This window comes from Camelus dromedarius, chromosome 1, assembly GCF_036321535.1.
Source record: "Camelus dromedarius isolate mCamDro1 chromosome 1, mCamDro1.pat, whole genome shotgun sequence".
In the NCBI taxonomy this organism is placed as follows: Eukaryota; Metazoa; Chordata; class Mammalia; order Artiodactyla; family Camelidae; genus Camelus; species Camelus dromedarius.
The window spans coordinates 70,148,237-70,172,601 of NC_087436.1; the positions used below are offsets into that span (position 1 = coordinate 70,148,237).

A 24,365-nucleotide genomic window follows, 5' to 3' on the forward strand; every position below is an offset into this window, starting at 1 on the left:
ACTGAAGGAGAATGAATTCATATTCTTGAATAGTCTGACTCCAGAGCTCATTTTTTTTTTTTTTTTGTAGAGGAAGTAATTAGGTTTGTTTTTCTTAATTATTATTTTTTTTTCAATGGAGGTACTGGGGATTGAACCCAGGACCTCACGCATGTTAAGCATGTGCTCTACCACTGAGCTACACCCTCCCCACAAAGCTCATGCACTTAATCATTGTATACTTCCTCACCAAGACCTTAAAGAAACCAGTCTGAGTAGAGGGCAGTAAAAAAAAGTTGCTGGATGGGAGAGAGAGCAGAGGAAAGGTGGCAAAGAAAGCAGCTTTTCAGACTAGAAGAGTAGGATTGGCCTCAAAACGTATTCACCTGATTGTGCTTTGCCTTTCATCTTTCCCTTTCTGTTTGACTTTTAGCAGAAACTTATGTGTTACAGAGGTAGAATTTTATCAGAAAGCTAAGAGAATGTATTTTTCTAGTGTCAGTTATAGGTAGCAAAACGTCTAGGTGGATGATGATGAGAGTGTAGCAGAATTAACTGGATGAAATAATGACATTTCCTTGTTGGCTAATATTTTTGAAAATTCTTAAATAATTAAAAGAGTTGCCTAAAAGATATGCAGCTTCTCCATCATTGCACAATAAATAACCTGTAGCCAACATAAATCAAAGTAGAATCTCATTTTAATGAATTTTGCAGAGCATCACAACTGTTATATTTCCATGCAAACTTTATTAACATTAATTATGATGTCTTCCTGGAGTGCAAAGTGGCTCAAGTATGAGCTTGAAATTTTATTTTGGTAAGTCAGTAGTGCACCATAAGCATTAAAGAATTGGTATGAAATTATGTGAAAAGAAATGCCTTTTGAGTTACAAAACAGTGGTACTTGAGACGTACATATTAATATGGTCCTGTGATTGTATAACTGAAAAGTTCATAGCCTTCCTAAAATCTGTCAGGGCTGCAGGCCAAGATAGTATTCTTCTTTGCAGAGCCCATCTTAGTGACTGTCTGGTTCTAGACTTGCTCTGTGTGAAATGGACACGATACTCAGCATGTGTCAGAGGGAGTGGCATGGAGAGGGAGCGGAGCGGGGAAAGTTTGAAACCTCATAATCCATAAGAAAAGGAGAGACTGGCACACTGACAGCAAGAGGCATGTAGAAAGCAGTTGTTTCAGCATGTTGCCTTTTAGAGTACGGTTCCTCTGACTTTAAAATCTGTTTAGGGGCTCTCCACAGACATTTATCTGCTTCCCCTGCCTTTTCTGTGAACTTAGGAAATCTGGTCACCTGGTGTGAATGCTTAGTAAAATTCTCACTTCTCTCTCCTCTTCCTTCCTCGGGGCCCAAGGGATGCCCCAGCATACCCTTTGCTCAGATCAGCTTTTTACTTTCCTCTCCCTTAGTCCCATGAACATTCACCCTTACCGACTTTCATTTCATGTCATGGTAGGGTTTTTGTTTTTCTTCCAGAATTCCTGAAGGCAGAATCACTTCTAATATGAGAGTGGCTGCCTTTACTGACTGCTTACTTTGTGCCCAGTGCGAGGCTGAGCGTGTAACTTACACTACTTTATCCAACTCTGAAATAGTTAATATGAGTATCTGCATTTTGTCAGTAAGGAAACAGGCACAGGAGCAAGAAGCTTGCCAAGGTCACTCAGCTTCTAAGTGGTGGGTCTAGGATTCACTGTGGGCGTTCTGACTTCATTCCACCTGCTCTCCACCTCCTTAACTGCCTCCTGTAATTGGAATCACATCCTAAACTGGAGGCTCTTTTCTAGGCCCCAGTAATCCTCTAGTTCCTTGTTCTACCCAGGAAAGCCCTATTTGCTAAAAATAAATGAATGAATGTGAAGTTCACAAGTCACCAGTTTGATAGAGAAAATAGTTATGTATCTGTGTGTCGAGGACTTAGGAATTTCTTAAACACCTGTAATTGACTGTTTCTTGTCTATTGCTTTGTTCTCTCTTCATATCCGTCCATAGTGGCTACCATATAGTAGATGCCTTGTACATGCTGAATGATTGAATCTGTTACGTACAAATGAATAAAGCTTGTGTTAGAATGACATGCTTGTTAGGGCATAACTTGGTTTCTAGAACTTGGGGGTTTTCATGGTTGAAGTGAAACAGGAGGGTGGAAATATACCACTGCAAAAATACAGAGTGCTTTAGAGTTACATCTCTATGCCAACAAGTATCCGTTGAAAGTCTGGTATTTGGTAGGTACTGTTATAAGCAGGTGTGTAATGGTGTGCAAAGCAGGCAAAAGTTCTTCTCCTGGCACCTGTGATCTTTGTGAAGCTAGTTATTTAGTTTCATTTGTAACTGAGTATACTTAGACAAGAGGATGAATTTCCCAAGATCATCCACTAAGTAGTTGGTAGCTTTCATCTGTAAATCACTGCTTACTGCCACCTCGCCATTAAATCCATTTTAGTTATTAAGGTAGACGTTATTTCCAGTCTTAGGCTGGCTAATTTTAACAAGTAAAAAGATTATGCATTGTAATAGTCCTGCTAGTGTTTGTTTCTGACAAAAAACCGACTCAGTTTCTCAGGTACACTCATTTTATAGTACTTATTATCCTTGGTTAATATCTACAAACTAGTACTGAGTCTGCCAAGTGTATAAACCTAAACTTGTAGAAATCTCAACATTAGAGTTAGACATAATAAATCTTTGTATGCAAGAGGGAAGGAAGTGGGAGGGAGGGAAGTGGAAGGGAGGACTGAGGCATGTGACAGTCATGACCATTCAATTGAATAATCTTAGAATTTAGCAGAAACATCTGGGCTTTCCCAGATGCCATCATGATGATAATTCATCAAGGAAACCCTTTTGTGCTAAAAGTAACTAGTGAGATGAGCCAGGGGTGGAGGAGGGGGTGAGATATTTCTTCTTAAATTGTAGAATCATGACACAGGAAGCCTTGGGAAACAACTTGTGAGCTTTACAAACTGATTTAGTTGCACAAGTTGACAGATTGTAGGAAGCACTATTGTGTGCAGAATAGGAACTAGGTAATTAATAGGAGGAGTTAGCTAACTATAAAAGAAATAAGTGAAATGGTCTGTTACCTTCAAACCTGTTGAAGAATTGGCATACCTGCCAGAAATCTGTTTCTGAAAAGCATCATTTAAAATGGAAAAATTAGAAGTAAACCAAATGCTTACCAGCATGAAAATGGCTTGGAAAATTGCTTATACATAAAATGTAATATTACCTTATAATACTAGCAGCCCAAAGGATAAACTACGGCTACACACTACAATGTGGATGAATCTTAGAAAATGCATTGTTGGGTCAATGGCTTAGAAGGTTATGGAAGCCTTATTGTAAAGTTAAAAAAACCTGAAGTTAATATATATTGTATAGGCATTATATACATATAATAATATTTTTAAAAGAATGATTTACACAAGATTCAAAAGTGATTGCCTCAAAAGGGGAGGCAGGAAATCAGAAGAAAGAAGTAGCATATAAATGTAGGTTGTTAGCCCATTCTCCAGTTGACAATAGTTTCATGGATATTGGGGGTTTTTTTTTAAACAATTAAAGTTATACATTGAAGTTTGCAATTTAAAGAAGTTCTACAATGAGTCATTTTAGAAAATCGCTCCATCCCTTCATTTATCTTTTCACACTTCTGAATGTATCAGGTGTTCTTAATGTGTTCACCTGAGTCAGTAAATGTGCAGGGAACTCGGTAGGATGGTTTTTCAGCTCTGTCCTCACAGTGGTGGTTCAGCAAGCAAGTGACATTGTCCTTCACGGTGTTCAGGAAGAATTTGGTTCACCCTCTGCCAGCACAAGTAGGAGAGATCCATGCTGGGTTCTCAGGTTCTCAGAAAATGTCTGATTAAAAAACCCGAACTAAGTGTCTAAGGGTGGCTAAGTGGAATATATGGTTTGTGGAACATTAAGGTGTAAAGTGTGAAAGCTGCTAAAAATTTTCTCTTCTTCAAATCTTTGTTCAGATTCATATTTAGGAAATTTCATGAGGATCTTGCTTTGGTTTTGCTTTTGTTTTGTTTTTAATTTTCCCTGAGTAAAATTTAATCCTTGGAGTGGAGTGCTGAAGTTGCAAAGTGTAGAAGAAAGCATGGACTTTGGGGCATTCTAGACAGAAGCAGCTGGGGATCCCAGATCTGCCGCTTGCTAACTGTGAGATCTTGGGCCAGTTACATGGTTCAGCTTTGATTTCCTTGTATATGAAGAGGGAGTATCAGTACCTACTTTGCAGGATTCCTGTGATGATTTGATATGGTATTTATAAAGTACCTAACAGAAAATAGAAGTTCAATAAATGGTAGCTACCTTAAGTAGTAATAATTTTTCCACCTTGTATAACAGGGACATTGGGTGTAACAACCCAGTCTTTGTCTTAAAATAGTAGCTGAGTAAATACACTTTAAAGAAATGTAACTGCTAACTTTGAAATGTGTATCTTATTTGCTTTGAATCAATCATAATGCAGAAAATTTGGGCTGTATAAGCAGGTAGAATATAGGAGTATTCACATCATCATCTTGGATTTGAACCTCACATAGGCTCGTTAATTCTGCTTTAGAGCCACAGACTGTACCCCAGCCCTCCTCAGAATGATTTTACAAGCATATGCTGTTATTCACAAGTGGAATCAAATGAGAAAATAGTTCAGTACAGCTTAAAACTAGTATGTTTATGAGAAAAAACAAGATTATGAAAAAAAAGGTCAAGGTTTGTGTGTCTTACTGATGACTTAATATTACCTTTATATTCTAAGCTAATATGTTTACTTAGTAAAGACCCAAATGTAAAAACAGTACTAAGTAATATTTAAAATTATTTTTATTAGTCCTCTATAAAGATAGTGTTTGTTTTCATAGTAAATTCATTGCCTGTGAACAGTGAGTAACTGTTAAACACTCAAGAGTGTTTACCTGTAAACAGGCATAACCTAGATAAGTAGAAGTACAGGTTTTCCTGCCCACCCACAGCTCTTCTTTCTGAAATGACTGCTAACACCTCCTCAGACTGGTAGGTATGGGAAACTCGAGGTTTCCCAGTGCAGGCAGGTTTTTCTCTCCTTGGCAAACATTCTGATTGCTTTGGGCTTCCCTGCCTGTGTCCTCTACCTGGAGAGAAGGACCTTTGGAAGGAATGTTAACCAAGTTCCTCTGCTTATTAACCTAGATGTTCTTGTGCTGCCATGTTGTAATCAGTCCAGATCTCCTGTTCAGGATTAAGTAAATGCTTATTGTTTTCTTGGTGGGGAGATAGTTCATCACGGTTTGTGACAGACTAAATTCAAATATTGGTGGACATGGGCAATTCCAGAGCACGCAGATTAATTCGTATTCTCTATTCTGTATGTTAAGATTGTATCAGTGATCTGCAGTCTTGATGTCATATGCACAGATAGCCAAGGATGTTTGGTGTTGTGGTTCCAGGGACTATTTAGTGTATGTTTAATTTAAAGGTTTTGAAGACTGCTTAACTATGTTTTAAAGTATTGCATGGCTTAAAGTGAAACTATAAACTATCCTCCTTTAAACTTTAATGTATATGATGGAAATACGTCTGGCTAGAAGGGAATTGAATTGTAATTAAATGTGAATGTGTTAAATGAAGGCTTATATTCAGTATTTGGATATGTAAACTTTGCTTCCTTAAAAAAGTGATCTTGTCCGACTGCTGCATGCCAGCGCCTGGCACACGGCGTACTCTCAGTGAATGATGAATGAACAAGTGAGTGAATAAGTGAATGAGTAGCCCTGGGTCCAGATGTAGAATAACACTGGAAGAGATTTACATAGAAATGAATGACCCTACCTGGAATATTTTGTTTTCTTTAGTAATTTGCTGATTTTATTCCTAATTATGAACACCATATACATATACGCACTCTTATGTTATACCAGTTTGCCTTCTCTAACAGCATGAAAATGCCTATTTGCCTACAGGATCTGGTTCTTAGCATTTTTTTCTTTGAGCTCAATCTCAAATTAGAATGGAAGCAGTTATGGAATTTTAATGATACTCAAGGAGAAATGTCTTATTTCAGTTTTCAGGTATCCCTCTGATAAGACATCCTAGAACAGATTAAATCACCTTGGGACATGTTTCCTGAAATTGTATGTTCCTCCTCAAAACTGGACCCTTAAGAAGAAAAAAAAAAAGAAAGAAACAACTTGTTTTCAATCGCCCAAAACATTTTCAGAGAAAACCTTTATCATCCCTTATCTTCTATTATTTATGTATCTTAAAAAGCAAGTACCTAACTTTTTGCTACCAAGGCATAAAGGCCTCACTGGATAATACAGCTATGTGGGTGGGTGGGTAAGCTGGTTGATTGGTTTAAGGGAAATATAATGTGCCCTTAGGATGTTCCAGGATGGGAGACTTTTTAAGATATTACATAGTTCTGTGCTCTTATTAGGAACTAATCTAATGTAGAAACTTAGTAAATATAGCAACATCAAAAGGAGAGGGGAATTGCCATTCATCAGGAAGGATTTTGCTTTTTTAACTTCAAGTTTTCTTGTTGTTTTTTACATTTCTGTCCAGTCTAAAAAGTTAGGTCTCTGTACTTTGGAAAAGGAAATTATAAATGCTTAGAGTATGATATTTAAATTGGAAATCTGCTTTAGTTTTTTTCCCTAAAACACCATCTTTAGCAGAGTAAAGACTTTTAATAGCTAAGTATATGACGATAAAAGAGGTGAATTATGTGCTTGTTAAATCAGTCTAACTGCCTCTTTTACCATCTTTGCTATGGAGTATTACCCAGTATGAATTGTCCTCCACTTATCTAGCTCTTTTATCCCACAGTGAGGGGAATTGATGAGGATATGTGCATTGTGTTATGTCTGATCACAGTTTGACTAGCACAGTCTGGAAGTGGGTTGTACAGGATGAGAGCAAGCAGCCTAATTGCTCTCCCTGCATCAGCAGCATCTATAAAGCATCCTGGGAATTGCTCGCCATCCGTTCAGAGCAGCTGGTCACATGAGCTTGAATTTTCAGTTCAGTTCATTAGTCAGCCATTTTGGTCAACACCCTGCTTACTGCGCACAACCAATCCTATTAGAACTCAGCATCCCGGCTCCTCTGAGCAGATCCTGCAAGTGATTTCTGCGATTCAGGATTTTTTTAAGCTAAATAGAAAATATTGGCTTATTTTTTGGTTTTTTGGTTTGGGGTTTTTTTGCTTTTGTATTTCTTTTTCTGCACAAAGAAGGAGGATTTTTCACTTACTCATACAGAGGCCAGTTTTTTAAAGCCAGCTAAGGTGGAATCGGCTGTGCAGGATTTCAAGCCTCTGGCTCAGCTGAAAAAGAAGGGGGTAGGGAAGGGAAGATAAAAGGAGAGAAGCTGGAAGAAGACAAGCATCGTCTTACTTTGCTATGTGGTAGGAACTGTCTATGAGAAAAGATAGTATAGAATTGTTTATCTTGAACAGTTGGTTCTTAAATCATTAGGTATTTTTCCTTGTGTGTTTTTTTTAACCTCCTCTATCCCTTTTCTTGAGAGCTTTGTTACAGAGCTTTGGATTTGGGATTTTTGTTGAGGAGGTTTTATTTATTTTTGTTGGGTGTGTGTGTGTGTGTGTGTTTGTGTGTGTGTTGTGGTCCCAGCTGAGTCATCATGTCTGCTCTGACGCCTCCCACCGATATGCCAACCCCCACCACTGACAAGATCACACAGGCTGCCATGGAGACCATCTACCTTTGCAAATTCCGAGTGTCTATGGATGGAGAATGGCTCTGCCTGCGAGAGCTGGATGACATCTCACTTACACCTGACCCAGAGCCTACCCATGAAGGTATGGTCAGACCCCATCCACTAGCGTCTCACCAGCATCCTCATTGTTACTTGGGCTGGGAGGGTCAGGGAGAGGCAGGAAGAACCCATACTCTAAACTGTTAACAACCCTGAAAACCTTTCAAGCTTACCTACCACCAGCTCCCCTTCAGTACTTTACTGGGGAAAAATATGTTTTCCCTGCCCCATGAGGTATCCTTTCAAAAGATGCTGGTGCTTGTTTAGAGTTCTTTGTCTTGAAGCCTCTAATGAGAACATTTGAGGTCACTTATCACATCTGACCCTAATCGATAATGGAAAAGCTATTAATTCTGATCAGATGCTAAAATATTATAGAAATTAGAGTGATCCTTAATAGAGTAAGGTAAAATAGCATAACTGTAATTATAGGGTTGTACATGATATAGTTGAAACACTCATGAAGGGTATCCTATTATCAGGATGTAATGTTAATCAGGCTATGATACCTAGAAAATAATTGGTCAAGCATTATCTTTTTTAATAATGTAGATTATAAGCTTAGATGAGAAAGCAGTTTTACATTCAGTGCTTATTTAATGAATATGGACACTTAAAAAAGCATAATGCCTTCAAAAGGTTAAACATGGTTGATAAGGTAATCCCTACCTGTGGACTGGAACCTATTGGCCATTGCTTTTTAAAAGTTATTTGTGGTAGCTATGATGACCCTTTGAAATTTCCACTGTCAGTACCTTTGAGACCTTTGTGGTCTCTTGACTCTGACTTTCTCCCAGAACCTTTTCTAAATTTTAAGAGGTTTTCATCTTCTCTCCCATTATAAGGAAGAGAATTAATCTGAGCCATAATTTGAAGCAAATTGTTTTGTATTTTTGTGTAATGGTCTCTTAGCTAATGTTTATTCCCTACCCTTAAAATAATGAAGACAAATGCTTACATATGAAGATAAATTCTTTACAAGCATCTGCCTGATGTTTAGGCGTATCTGCAGGACAGAGGGCATAAGGTGAATTGCCATAGCAATTGGGTTAGGAATAGTGATCCCTTGCCCTTGACCTAGCATTGCAATCTTGTCATGACTCAGATTTCACCTTTTGTGACAGAAGAGGATATTATTTTCCCAGTTAGACTATGTTAGAGAGGGTTAACAACACCGCACAAAGCAGTCATTTAGGGTGTGTCTTTAAGGGCAATGGTTAAGTAGTTTTTAAGGCCGTTTGTATCTTTTAACAATTGGTTTGTCACTTGTACAGCTTCCTTTGGCTCTAAGTTTCAGAATGTGCACAAGGATTAGAAGACATCAGCTGGAATTCCATACAATGCCAGTACTGTTTAGAACAGCCTCCAAAGCTTTAAAAATCTTTAGGAAAGGAGAGTACATTTTTAGGTGGTACCAGGAAGTATTTTAGCAAATGCCTCAATTAGCATATTTTGTTTTAAAAATTTCATTTTGAAAGTCATGTTATATGAAATATTCCCTTTTATAAAAGGCAGTAAAAGGCAGTGTGTCAGTGCCTCAAAAATAATTTTTAACAAATTTAGTACTCGAATATATATGCTTTTTGAGCAAGATTCCTATGAGTGAGCAAAAATGAGTTGTTTGGTTCATGTAGGCTTTTGTAGTGGTGCTGATTGAATTCTTTATTGCAAAACCTGTGAGGGAAACTGTATGAGAACTGCAGCCTAAGCTTAAGTGGCACATCCTTGGATTAAGGAAAACAGAAATAGGAAGTTCCCAATACCTTAGAATCGATTATAGAGGGGTATGGAGGAAAGTAGAGAAATGCTGACAATGAGTTTTGGAATTTGGCCTTATTTGGCAAAAGAAGCAACAATTTCAAATGATTAGAACGAGAAGCGGTCAAAGAAAGTCCTGGCCCAGGAACACATCTGTAGGTTTAGTGATCTAGGACACCAGGTAGTGCTGTGCAGGGCTTTTATTCCTTGCCCCACCGGCTAACTCTGGATGTCTAAACAATCATTTGGACCCAAGAAATGCCTGCTTTAATATTAATGCCAGTGATAATTGTTAAGTTTAATTTCGCCATCAGCGTTTAAGTGGTGATCTCCAGGCCAGTGATAACAAGAATCTCACCGTGTTGACAGCATGGAGCACCTGGTGCCCAGACACACAGAAGTATTCACAGAATACTTCCCAGCTGATTCCTAGAGGGAAAAACATCTGACCACGCAAGTCCTGCATTGGGGCCTCCTGACCCCCGCAAAAGAGAGCGGGTGGAAAGCGGGTGTCTTAAGACAATAATACAGGCTAACTATGTGGCTTCAGCAGTAGAAGCCTTGTGGTTTCCAACTTTTGTCTTCTGAAGACAGAGTTCCTGCTCTTCACTGTGCAGTCCACAGTGTAGCCTGGACCTAGAGTTTCTGCCTAGCTTAACTCTTAAATACATGGGAGTAAAAACTCACTTTATTACTTCAGTGCTTATTGATGGTCAAGGAAGTGATCTCTCTCCACCCCCTACTTTTTTTTTTAAGTATATTAATAATATAAATAATATATTATTTATATATTAATATAAATATATAATTAATAATAATATAAAATAAATATAAATTAATAATAAAATAATATACTTAAGTATATTAATAATATACTTTAAAAAAAACAAACCTAGAGCGAATCTACAAATCTCTGACGGTAAGGAAGGTTCAGGAAAGGCTTCATCCAGTAAGTGACACCTGAACTGGGCTCGACCTTGTGAGATAAGTAGATGATCACCAGGCAGACACTGTGGTGGAAGGGGGTGGAGGCTGGCGGGGATGACTTTTCAAACAGTGCACAGTGAGCCAGCCATGCTGGGCAATAGCAGGCAGTTAGGAGTGGTTTCCACCAGATGGAGGTTAGGAGCATTAAATGGGATAATTAATGTAAAGCACCCTATAAATGTTAGTTATTTGTACAGTAGTTATTCATAGGGGGGAAGGGTATAGCTCAAGTGGTAGAGCACACACTCAGCACACAAGAGGTCCTGGATTCAATCCCCAGCACCTCCTCCAAGCAGAAATCAGTGAATAAGCCTAATTACCTCCCCCTCATAAAATAATTATTCATGGGACAGTAGTTTGTGCTGCAACAGTTTAAGCCACATCATTAAATCTATTGCCATTTTAGTGTGTATTTGTTTTTATGTCTAACCATCTGGACTGGTCTAAACTAGTTGTTTACCAGACAGACTGAAGGTGAACATTAGTAGCTTAAATTCGTGTTTTAGCATTGTCTTTCCTTGGGCCTTTATAAACAAGAAAATACTTAGTTAAAAATAAACCTCAGTTATCAAGAAATACTTGTTTTCCTATTAACTTTCTTTTAAAGATGAGGAATCCAACATTGAGAGATGATCTGTACCATTTTGTTACAAAAACAACTGTAAGCTCTGAATTACTTTTCTGACTTAGAAAACATCCTTCTCAAATACAGATAATAAGAGGCAGACTATGAAGAAATGATACAGGGGAGAGACACACTGAGAAGAGAACTTTTGCTCAGGTCTTTGATCGCAGTGTTGCTGTGGAGAACTGTGTGCTGGCTGACTTCAGACGTGCTGTCACCGCATGACTCTGCAGTCCTCCCCAGTGGTTGTTTCCTGCTTTAGTGTTCATTTCGGGGATCTGGCATTTATACTGTAGTGTATAACGGGGCAGCTTATATGTAACATCTGTGAGTGTAGTGATGATATTGCACATCATGCAAGGAATGTGTTTTGGTTTGTCACTTGGTCAGAAATATTTATTGGGCATCCCTTTTTTTTTTTTTGAAGTAAATATAATCTCAAAATTTTATTGTCTTCATAATAAAACAAAGTTTGCAGCTTAGAACTGGATCACTTGGCCCTTTCTCTTCTTAACTCCTCCCAGCTCAAAATGCTTGTTTGCATCTCTTAATAGCCATCATTCTCTTAGATCTGCAGTTGGGCTCAACACATTCAAGCCTCAGCACAATCTTCTTTGTAGTTTTAGCCTTCTTCCGGAAAATCGGCTTAGTCTGCCTATTGGGCATCCCTTGATGCAAAGTCCAGTTCTAGAGACTAAAAAATGGGTGGCCCTTGCCTTCAGTGAATTCACAGAAGTCAGGGTAAAGAGATGAAACAAAGATGTCAGAGGCTGCGGTAAAACAAATGTGAACTGCTTGGTTACTAAAAGACAGTCAATTCTGTTTCTTAGGAACTGGACATGGAATTCAGAGCCAGATAGCACTTAAAGTGACCACACTTCCCAAAGCCCTGTGTGGGTGTAGATGTGGGATCAGGTTTTTCCATTCAATAGGGAATACTCTACTGATACAATAAGCAAGGAGAAATTCCCTGAAGATGAAATGGTTTGTTATTCAGTGACTGTGGAAAGTGTCTGGTGCTGAGATAATTCCACGGACATTTACTAACATCCTTTTACTCATTCACATCACTGCACACTAGTGTAACCCCAACTTGCCTGGGAACTGCATATGTTTTAATGAAAAAAGTGCATGTTCCAGTGGGCATTTTGGCGGGAAATCCAAATGGATGTTTACCAAGAAACTTGATAGCATGAATTCACTACAGTTTCGTGCAGGGCTTCTAAGCCTGGGATCCATGATCCAAAAAATTATATATAAAATTTTATATCTGCATTTTTTTTCCTGGGGAAGAAATCCTTAGGGTCCATTAGAACCCCCAAAGGAAAAAAAGCAGTATTTTAAAAACATGCAGTTTTTATCGTAAGATCAGACCTTCGGCCCATCATTCAACACACATTTAAGTATCCCACTTACAATTTATGTTCCACCCTATGCTAGGTCCTGAGGTACAGCACAGTGAACTGGCCCGTTCCTCTGTTCTTTTCTGAGCTTATTGATAAGTGGGAAGTAGGGTACTTCAACAAGTAAAATGGCAGTCATTGCAGTGTAATGGTACAGAGCCAAAAATATTTTCTAGGGAGTTCCAGGGAAATTTTCCAATTGAAATAATGTCTGAACCTAAGACGTAAAGGGTAAGCAGGAGTTAATCTAGTTGTAAACTGGAGGCAAGGGATGGTGGGGGTGGGAGGTGGGGAAGAGACAGCATTTGCAGAGACCCAAACGCCAGAGCTGAAAGATTTTCAGTGTATATTTTCAGCCTCTTTCCAAAGTTCCTTTTCAGTAAATTTTCACCTCTTTGCTCTGAAATACTGCTAAAGCCACATGCTCTACCAGGGACAAAATGTTAAGGGTAGTGATCAAACGGTAGATTTCTTTTTCTTTTCTGGTTGTGCCAGTGTTAATTTTTTCACATTAAAATCTGAAGTGTTCTGACAGTGAATAAGTTCATTATATGTTTGCATTTATTTCCATACTTTGTTAAAACTATAGTTTTCTCTTATGATTAATCAAACAGTGCTATATGTGTTAGGGCATCAAAGAAGGATGTATGTGCTCTGTTCCACACAAGAGGCTTAATTTTGTCTTTCATATTCATCTCCACAACTACCAGGATCTCATTATGTCACATCCAGATTCCCACACCTACTCTCAGCTTTTCTCTAAACCATTTCTCTTCGGATACTGATTCATTCATTATAAGAATGCCAAATAAGTCTTCACAAAAGTGAACGTTTCATTCTTGTACAAGAGCCTGTTTCATTCAGCCTTTATATTGAATGTAGAATATTCCTGAGAAAGTAGTGGTGGTGGTGGTGTAGCAGGAGGAGATGTTATCATTTATCGGGCAGCTCTTCTGTGCCATCAATTAAATTGGAGGCCTTAGCTTTTTATCCACTTGATTTTCTTCCCCTCTTTCCACCCATTTTTATAAAGTCCACGAAGATATTTCCCTAGTTGTGCAGGTGCTGCCCAACAACAGAAACGGCACACTGCTGAAACTGACCTGGCTGGCAGGCAGCACCTTTATGTGCTGAACGTAAAATGTTTCTCAAGTGGATGTGCAAATGACATGAAAAGCTGTTTGTGGGAGCAGTAATGTTTGTGATTATGGATTGTATAGAATAGTAACTACATTGAATGCTAATTGTTTAGCCAAATATTCTCATGCCCTTCTTTGGGTAACTTTACTTATCAAATGTTTTTTCAAACTCCTTTTCTGTGCTTACCTATTTCAACCAGGCTGTGATTCTGTACTTCACCAAAACCCTGATTCCTGTTGTTCCACTATTCCTGCTTGAGATTCTTCTTGCTGACATTAAATTAGGAAAAGGAAAGGACCCTTGACACCCTTCATCCATGAGCCCTCTCTAACAAACCCAACACCCTTCATCTCCTGAATCATTGGATACTGTTGTGTCACTTGCTTGAATGCACTTGAAATCATTCTCCAGTGATTTATTTTAATCTATATGATTCCTACTTTATGAAGTTATACAGAAAGTTCTTTGGGGAAAAACTTTTCTTTTGCATCCTGTTTATGGTAGCTATCCAGCACACTTTAGATGAGCTCATTAATGCCCCACAACTCCAGAAAATAATCACTTTTAAAAGAAAAGATTATTGGAATACCTTCCCTCCATTATACACAACTTACGGTTTCTGGGTATTTTCAATTTTTAAAAATCATTTATCATACTCTAGACTCATTGTATCTTATTTTGAAAATAGAAATTGAGTATAAGAAATAATTTGTTGTTGTTTACCATATCCATGAGTAATACTCAGTGCTGATGAAAGTGTGGTCAGATCCAGGTGGGGCTCTGCTAGTGGGAGTATACAGTGGTACAGCATTTTTGGAAATCACTTTATCAGTGTGGATCAGGAGCCTTAAAAAATTAAGTCCCAGTGATTATACCGGACATCTCTCCTAAGGAAATAATCAGAGGTACAGGCAAAATATACAGGTAGGTATATTTATCACAGTATTAATTATTTAGAGTGGCAAAACTTTAAATGCAACTTAGATAGCCTAGCAGGAAAATTGTTCAAATAATTGTAGAACATCAGTACAACAAACACTAATAATGATGTTGTGGAAGAATACTTAAGGGCTTAGGGTGTTGTTTAGAATATAATAAGTTTTAAAGGCTGTCTCCCAAGCTGCATGTACCCTATGGTCATAATCTGTTTTAAATATAGCTACACGTACACACAAGTAAAAGGAAGTGTACCAAAAATGTAAAAAGTAGTTTTCTCTGGATAGTGGACCTACAGATGATTTTTACATTCTTCATACTTCTTTATGTCTTCCAGATATTCTACAAGAGGACATATTACTATAATCAGGAAACAAATGCTTTTTTTTTTTTTAAGAAAAAAGCTTTATGAAAACTGTAGGTGTGCAGTCATCTATCTGTCTAACTCAAGAGTTAAGCACCTTCCGTGGCAGAGTTTCCCATGTCCATGAGCAGGAGCAGGAGCCTAAAAGCAGAGCTGCTGTTTTGGATTCAGTTTTCAGTACAGTTTTTTAATGTTTCAAGTAGACATCTTGAGTTTTTCCAGGTCACAGGCCAGGCCAGGGTTTATTTTCCAAGCTGTCTAGAAGCTGCATGCAGTGCACAAGGGTGACCAATAGTGTCTAGACTTAGATGCATTCGGTACAGCATTTGACTTATTCCTTTCCTGTGTTCAGAAAATAAAACCTGAGTCGTTAGGATTCTCATCTTTTACAGAATTGTGTTACTGTTCTTTGCTTTCGCTATGCACTCCTCCTTTTGTAAACTGCCCTCAGTGAGATTACTGGAACATTTGCCACCAGCCCGGGTTAGCCTCAGAGTTACAGGGTCAAGTTCTCTGAGTTGTGATTACTTGTGCACAGGGCAGTCTTTGTGAACTTCTCAAAGTGAAGTGGTTATAGCTTTTATTACCATCTCAGAAGCCTACTGGACAGAGGTCTTGGGACAAGGTTCTTCCCTTCTTGTTGCTGTGTTCTGGGAATAGCCAGGCTAGTAACCCTTCCAAGGTAAGTTTTACCCACTCACTTCCAGGATTTTATAAAATCCTAAAGCTGGGGGAAAATATTAGCTGAGTTACATTTGTACCCCAATCTGTAATTAAGCCATAGAAGAGCCACCTGATGCCTCTGAGCTGACTTTAATGGGCTCTCCCTAAAATCAGCTTTCTCCTTCCAATTTCAGGTCTACTCTCAGTTTCTTTCCAGCTCCTTAGTAGTTCTGCCACTGGCATCCACTTTAGTGGACTGTCATTAATCACAGTGCCTTACTACTGGCTTTCTTCTCTATTGGTGAGCTTTTTCTGGACCTTTCTTGAACGTAGCTTTTACTTTAATGTGTGCCTTTCTTAACATAGTTCATATTAACTCTTCCTTGAGTTATCAGCTTCCAGTGCCAGAAGGTCATTTGTCCTAAACTAATCAGGGACATATTTCTCATTTTCCAGAGGTGAATGTTGTACCAGATTAGCTAACTACTACTCAGAGATGGAACTCAGATTGGAATTCAAGTTGTTGGATTCCCAAGCCTGGGTACCTGTGAGACCTGGCTGGGAAGAGAAAGAGGCTGCCATCTGAGAGCACCCACAGTATTCTCTGCTCTTCAGTTGTGGTTCTGTATTATTTGGGGGGTTTTGGTGGTGCCTTTCTTTTGGAAAGGTAGAGAGCATAATGGGGCATGATTTTCCATTGTGGTTCTTCCAACTCCCAACAGTCCACTGAGACTGCTACGAAGTGCCTTTGAGTACAGGGAAGTAAATACTAAAATTCATTCCCTTGCAATTTTTCACATTTGAACTTTGCCAGAGAACAAATAGAAGAATTTGCTGAGCTTAGAAACACACGTGTTGAGGGACAGTGAAACAGACTTATTGCCAAACGGCCCCTAAGTATTTATTACTCATTGTAATTGAATTTCCCAAAATAAAATATCTATCAGTGTATTGAAGATAATGGGGTTCTAATAATATATATTAATATATAATATATTAATGTATAATGAATATGTGTATTTTAGTGAAAACAACTTTATTTTTCTAGTTATAAAAAGAATATATTTGCATTTGAGTCACAGAATACAGAAAAGTAAAAAATATAAACTAGTAGAATTCACCTAAAATTCTAATACTTGCCAATAACTATTAGTAAGATTTAGCAACCAGATTCTCTTTTTTAAATATGTACACATGGAGTTCATTTACAAGCTTACACAACTTTATACATGTAAGATCATTCCATTCTTGTGTTGTGTGACCTGCCTTTTTTCTCTGCAGCATCTTTCTGTACCAGTAACTAGAACTCTATATCACCTCATTTACTGTCTTTTGTTTGGATGTACCATAACTTCTTTGACTCCCTTATTATAGACATTTAGGTTATTTCTAAATTAGGCTACCACAGTTTTGGCATATCATTATGTTTATAACTTGAACACATTTCATTTGAACAATTTTCATTTTTAGAAGTGGAATTTCTTTATCAAATAGTAGTGTATTTTAATTTTTATATACAATTCCAAGCTGCCATAAACATTAAAAATTTTAATACATGGCATCATGAATTTTCATATTGGCTTTCTCTTTGCAACTCTTCTTCTTTTGCCACTGCAGTTGGTTGTGGTTTCTCACAGTGTGTTGAAATCTGAACTTCCAAAGGAAACAGTTGTGGTTTTTAGGACAGCTGATTCAGCAGCTGTAAACTGCATGATGTTTTATCTTTTTTTTTTTTTCTTTATACTAGCGACAGTGTCCTAAGCAGAAGAAAATGAGTTTTACCATTGATTGTACAGTGAGAAATTTCACCCTTTTCTGAGATTGCTAGAGTTTACTTTCTGGGATGAAAGGCTGCTGAAATTTCTTCTTTCTTTCTCCTAGGGCTGTAAATCTTAGCATATGTATGAGATGTACTATATCTTATCTGAGAATTTCACTGTGTCCTGTTCTATGAACAGCAGCTACCCATTTGAGGTCCAGTTAATCAGAGACGTTATTTTCTGCCATTGCAACCATTCAGGCAAGAGGGCGAAGGTCTCCTGAGGAGGCCCCTTTTCCTCATCCTCTCTCCCCTTCAGGCCCTGTGTCACCTAGCTGCTCACCTGACTTAGGAATCTCTTCTATCTTCTCTTATTTCTCTAATACCAATCCCTTTTACCTCGTGTCATAGTTACCTAGATCTCCTCAAGGGCAGTGTCTGTGGATGTTTCATCTTTGTATCTTCTGTGCAAACTAACCGTACTTAGCTGCCTTAGTAAAGTTCTTTGCTCCCCAGATGTGCTCAGTAAATATTAAATGGCTCAAATTCTGGTAACTGTATTGGGAAAATGTACATTTCTCCTCCTGGGTCTCTTTTACTTTCACACAGAACACTTCACTTCTGACACTTCTGGTCACCAAATGTGTGTAGGTTTTTCCCAGGACCAAGTGATTCAGCAATACCAGGTGGGTGTCCCACAATTTAACTCAATTCTGACTCTTATCTGCCTAGAGAAAGCATCAGATCCCACAGGTCAAGGACTCAGTCCCACAGGACCCCTCTTCCCCACTTGAGATGCCAATTGCAAGTAGTAGGTCTCCAGGTTACCCACAACTTCTGACTGGGCTGCAAATTGGAGGTCCCCATGACCTCCTCGCCCTTGAATTCAGTTATGTGCTAAACAACTCATGGAGCTCAGGGAAACACTTAGCTTTGCCAATTTATTAAAGGATATGGTAAAGGACATAGGTATGCAGCCAGATAAAGAGATACCTAGAGTGAGGTCTGGGAGGATTCAGAGCAGGAGCTTCTGCTCTGTTGAGTTGGGATACATCACCCTCCCGGGTACATGATTCAAACCTCATAATTTTGGGATTTTAAGGAGGTTTCCTCACATGGACAAGACCAATTATTAACTCCATTTTCAGCCCACATCTTCTCTCTCTCGGGAGGAGGGGATGCTGCTGATAATTCCAATCTTCTAATTATGTCTTAGGCTTTCTAGGCACCAGCTCCCATCCAGGAGCCCACCCAGAGTCACCTCATTGGAACAAAAGATGCTTCTAATGTTCTCATCACTTAGGAATTTACAAGGTTTCGTGAGCTCTGTGTCAGCGACTAGGGATGAAGACCAAATACATATTTCTTATGATAAATCACAGTATCACAGTAACTTAGTATTACTTTTTCTCAGACCATTTGATTTTTTTGCTGATATTCTTGGTTTTTACTATACTTTGGGAAGAAGATAGACCTTAGCCTCAGTTACTGGTTTATTAGAACAGGACCTATTAGCATTTTTAAAAATTAGCCTGACAGTTCTTTCACTACTGTTTACCGTTATGTTAACAACCTAATTGTATTATTGTTAGTTTAACAGCACCTCAGCTGTTAAATTTGTCATTTAGTCTACTTACATTGACTTAGGGTTTTTCGCTGTGTTTAATATTTAGGGTTTTTTTTTTCAATCCCATTCCCTCTATTTCCTTTGAATAATTATGGCAAATATACTTAGATAACTCCAGTTTGTAGCCAAATCAGAATACAGGGCACACAGTGGTTTCTTGTATACGTAGAGTGGACATTGAGTACCTATAATGTGCTCGGTACTTCAAAGTCTTTAATTATTGTATTTAATTTGAATATCTAATTATTTCCTACAGGAATACTAATATGCTTGATGTGAAGTGCTGCCCCAGGCCCTGCGAGTTCTGCATGTTTGTTGGCCTCCCTGTATACCATTTTATCTTTCTAAAATTAAAAAATAAAATGCTGAATTTCAAAATACATTTGGCCAGAAAATAGATAAAAGGTTTTGAACCTAAGTTTACTCTTTACTTCTCACACCAGTGCTGTAGGGCAGGTCCTGTTCTCGTCCATGTTTTACAGATGAGGGAACTGACTAAGGGAAAAGAGATGGAGTACCTGGACCAAGGTCACACAGCGAGTGAGGGGTGGGGCTGGGACGTGAGCCCAGGCGTTCCCGCTCTTGAGTCTGTTCTCTGAACCAGCATGTTCTCCTGCCTCTGTTTATAAAGTGACTTGCTGGGGATGTTGACAGAAGTTAGGAATTTAATCCTGGTCCTCTGAGCTGTACTCCTGTGCTTGGTTTTCTAAATCATTAATTTCTAGACTTTTGAATTGGGAGATAGCACAAATGTAATAGGGCATAGATACTTGCAGTCTTTTTGTATTACCTGTCTTTGTGTTTGACCTAGCCAATAATCTGTATATATCTATTTTTCAGAAAAGTTCCATTTTAATCACATATCACCTTACTAGATCCCCATCTGCTTCCCTGTTTTCTGAATTTAAATTTAAATTTAAACTTTCTATATACTTGGATCTTTTTTTTGCGCATCTTTACAGAATAACTGACCATATATTTGACACTAGAATATACCCTTATAGTCTAATAGAAAATTCTGTTACATGAGAACTAAAATTAATCAGTTTAATTACAGTAGTATTTTATAAACTCGTGAGAATAGGACAAATGGTAAGTTCTTTTTTTAGATGGTTATTCCAAGTTATTGCTTCAGATACTACGCTGACTTCTGTGATAAATCTTTCAAGAAAGAGGGCTTATCATGGGCAAAGCATTCTTGGCCCATTTTCTCATTCTTTTATGTTCATTCCCTGAGAACTTACCTTTATTTGCTGCATACTTACACATGTAAAATTCACATGATTTTGTGAGTTTAAGTATGAATATGCCATTGTGTGTAAAATAATGGTTTCAGAGTTACTGAAGGAAGATGCTAATCCATTTTTTAAAATTTCTATAGCTTCTCAAAACTTATTTCAGAACAGAAAATGATCTACCAGTTTTAAGACACTGTTAGAAGACACTAAAATAGAATCTACCTACTATAGAATAATAGAATAATCTGTTACATTTGTAATCTTGACATTCTTGTTCTTTTGCTTCATATTCTCACTATCCTGTGTGCACGAACATTGAATTTACAGTAAGAGGAGAGAGTACTATACTTTTAACTGGATAAACATTATCTGTGTTCATTTTATTATAAGTGATTTATTTTGTCTTCAAAACAGCAACTTTTCCTTTATTTTTGTTTTGGGGAAGGAGAACTGTTGGGGTGGAGGGCATCAGGAAGAGTATTGAGATTTTTCTTTATTATTCTAAGTCACTAGTTTTGCATCATGATATTTGTCCTGAGTATAAAAAACACCCCACATGTTTTTCAGCTTCACTGAGGGGATGAAAATGAATATTGAATGAGGTTGCGTACACTTAGAATACCAAGAATCTAATCTTGATTTTCAGTGGGGGAAAAAAAACCTGTTACTTTTTAATGGGATGTGCACCTTCCCTTTTATTAAAAACTGAAATTATTAATCTCAGCTTTACGACATTTAATATCACAGTTAATATCTCTGCTTTGTTAGTGTCACATTCCTCCTTGGGTGACTGCTAACCTCTTGGGCTAAGCTCAAAGAGTTCTGGGAATCTCCCTTTCAGTTATCCCTTTTGAAACCTTGTTTTTAATAACACTTTTCTTTCTTGGCTTGCATGACATTTTATCTTTCTTTTCCTTTCTTTTTGCCGTTTGCAAAGACTCTTGGGAGGATTTGACAGATTTGGTGGAGCAAATGCGCGATGATACAGAAGGTGCGTGCCACACCAACATCTTTTAGCCTTTTTTCTCCCTTTCTTTCTTTCTTTTTCTTTCTTTTTTCTTTTTAACTTTCTAACCACCTTTTGATTGTTTTCCATAAGAGGAAGTGTCCGCTTTAGGTTTTATTTCCCATGACAGTAACTGGAGCAGTAAGCATATTTGCCAGATTTTCCATGCAGGTACTTCATACAGGATTAGGGTTTTCAGAGTCTTGCATTTAAAATCTTTATCTTTATGGTTCCAAGTAAAGTGGCATTAATATATGTGTATGCTGTTCATTTAGAATATTTGTTATTTAATAACATGTTCAAAGGGGACTTTATTTCAAGATTATATCATGTATTCCTATGGCTGTTTTCTCATTTGTTTGTTGGAAAATGTAAATTTTTTATCATTCATGCCAAAAAAATAGATATATACATATTTCTATGAATTCCACGAACAGATCCCAGGAACTTCAAGTATTCGGTCTGGAATGTTGCTCTCTGATTTGTAGATTTCCATAACATTAAGCTACTTTCAGCTTGGTCATGTGGTAGCTGGTGGAATTACTTTGAAAAGTAGCACATGTGTTGTAATGTATGAAGGTTCCACAAACCAATCATTTTTTTTTCTGTAATTGGCACCTAACTTTAGGGAGCTCGTTAATACATTTTTTTATAATAAAAATAGAAAAATTGAAGTTTGGCTCCACTTTATTGCATCATTTTATGTTCTCCCACTTTGGCTGGGCACATTCTCATAGCACACGCTTCAGGGCGCACTCTCATAGCACACGTCCACTACTCTGCCCACGCTGGCCTTGTCACTGACTACATCAGCGGCCCTGAGCCTCCTCTCCTGCCTTGTTCCTGTGATGTTCCATCCAGAGCATTTACACCGCATCTCCCTCCCACTGCAGCCCCTGCAGTCTAGAGGAGAGCTCTGGGACACACTCCCTGACAGCTTTGGCCCGCATTCATTTCCCCATTCACTCAGGTTCTGCAGAACTTGGAGGTTGAAGCTTTTGACATGTTCTCTGATTCATGTATGTTTATATTCCTAGTTAAAGTGTAAAATCCTTGAGAGCAGAATTTGTCTTAAACTTCTTGGTGTTCGTATCAGACTTGGGACAGTATGGTCCTGGGTAGATTTGGTCACACTGGGCAAAAAACTAAAGAAGTTTTCTCTCTCCAGTGAGGCCCAATAGTTTCTTCTTTAGCATTTTACTTTGAATGAGTAAATTATCCTGAGTTTCATCTCATTTTCTACAAACTATTTTTATTCCATTTTTTATTCTGCTTTTAATATAATTAATTATATTTTGATGAACAAAAAAATTAGTATTGTCTAGTTGATTGACAGTTCATAGACAAGAGAAAAAGGAGGTTGTTGGCTCAGTCAATGAGTACTGTTTACTGTGTTAGCTGCCATTATTTTTATTATTATTATTATTATTATTAATAACCAGGTACCAGTGTTTTGATTCCTTTAACAGACTAGTTATAAAGAAAAAAGCTACATAAAAGCCACAAATCTGTGCCCTTCTCGGAGATTTTTTTCCCTATGACTTACCCCTGGTAAACTTCCATTTCTTTAATACAAGGTACTACTGCAAGAATCAAGCCTGCTGTGAGAGTCAGCCTCCTCTTTTTCATTTTCTTTTTGCTGGAATTTTTATGAATGATTATCATAGATGAAATCAGAAAGGGAAAAACTCAGAAGATATGAATTGTATTACTTTGATGTCTTAGTAGATTACCAGTCAAATGGTTAGCCAAGAACCTATTTACAGAAATGTCTTTCTGGAGTATAGCTTAAAATAAAGAAAATCAGAATGGGGGAAAGAAAATGGCTTTACTTGTTAACTTTTTTTTTGAGTCATTTCATCCTTGTCTTTTTAAATATAATTTTCTACATCTTTTGTCTTGTTTCAGTTATATGAAATTCTAGAATTTTAGTGTTTACATAAGTTAGAGTTTTTGTAAATGAGTACTTGTAACAAGAATGAACATGAGTTGTGGAGTGTTACCCACACATAACACGCATAGCAGCCCAGGGTCATGGGAAGAACCTGCAGTCAGACCCAGAGAAAGCTGGTAATAAATGTAGGCTCAGATCTTCAGGAGACCATCACTGCTGAGCTGTTTTAACTCTGTTTCTTATCTGTTGTTATGGATGTGTCATAAGAGTTGGCTTTTTAACACTGAGTTCCAGCCTCCTGAAAGACTGCTTTTTTTAAGATAATAAACTCTAGGAGGTCATGGATTTGAACTGTTAGCTTTGGGGTTTGGTTTTTGTTTCAATTTTGGCAAGATTGGGGTTTTTCTGGTGAACTGATTTCTTACAGTGATGGTTGGTTTTACATTCAGTGTGTCTATAACACCTGTCTAGTAGAATATGAAATGTCTTCTTAGGGTGGAATTGTATCATGCTCACAACATTGATCAGTTATCTTGCATCTCACTCATTATATGCTATTAATTTGAATCTAAAAGTTTTGAAACTCGTTAGAGAATTATGAAGAGTAATGAAATAATAAAAAGCACATGGTTTACTATCTTTAGTTTCTCAAAAAATAATTGAATTCCTTTCTGTACTCATTTATAAGCCTTTTAAACAGATTCTATGAATTTGCAGTTGCCCAGATTACTACCTATCTCTCTGAGCATTGGAGTGGCTGGGACATTACTTGAATTAGGAAAATAATATACCTGTGTGAAATATTACCTGATCAAGATTGCTTACTGGTTCCTTGATATATTTTGTGAGTTAAGACTTGTTATCTGCCATCTTGAAAAGTGGAAGGAACATACCAATGATTTTCTTAGCATCTAGCACTGTGTCATATAGACATTCAATGAAAGGCTATATTTAATTAAAGAAAATTATTAAACTTATTTGTGGAAGGCCATAATAATTTTAATACTTAACAATTGTTTATTAGTATGCCCCAAGCATTTCCAGATATTTAATATACATGAACTTGTTTAATCTTCAAAACCCTTATCATCTTATGGCTGAAGAAAGTAAGGCCTACAGAGTTCCATCCTAGTGGAATACTACTCAGCAATAAAAAGGAACAAACTATTGATGACCTGGATGGATCTCTCAAGA

At 37.7% G+C, this 24,365-nt stretch overlaps 1 protein-coding gene and 1 non-coding gene across 14 annotated transcripts in view; one reads left to right on the forward strand and one right to left on the reverse strand.

Moving 5' to 3' along the window:
• The window catches only part of RUFY3 (RUN and FYVE domain containing 3), a 74,759-nt gene that overhangs the window by 6,867 nt on the left and 43,527 nt on the right, over nucleotides 1-24,365 (forward strand). The window contains exons 1-3 of one of the 13 annotated variants that reach the window (XM_031470069.2): nucleotides 6,838-7,400; nucleotides 7,627-7,814; nucleotides 21,209-21,262. The exons of 7 other annotated variants lie outside the window; for them this stretch is intronic. In XM_031470069.2, the coding sequence (XP_031325929.1) occupies nucleotides 7,637-7,814; nucleotides 21,209-21,262 (232 nt within the window). In that variant the 5' untranslated portion in view covers nucleotides 6,838-7,400; nucleotides 7,627-7,636. Of the gene's footprint in view, nucleotides 1-6,837; nucleotides 7,815-21,208; nucleotides 21,263-24,365 lie in introns of those variants that run through there. 5 more of the 13 variants (XM_010982617.3, XM_031470078.2, XM_010982622.3 and 2 more) reach the window with 5 other exon arrangements.
• On the reverse strand, nucleotides 117-189 carry TRNAV-AAC (transfer RNA valine (anticodon AAC)). The gene has a single exon. It is a non-coding gene; the product is annotated as a tRNA-Val (tRNA).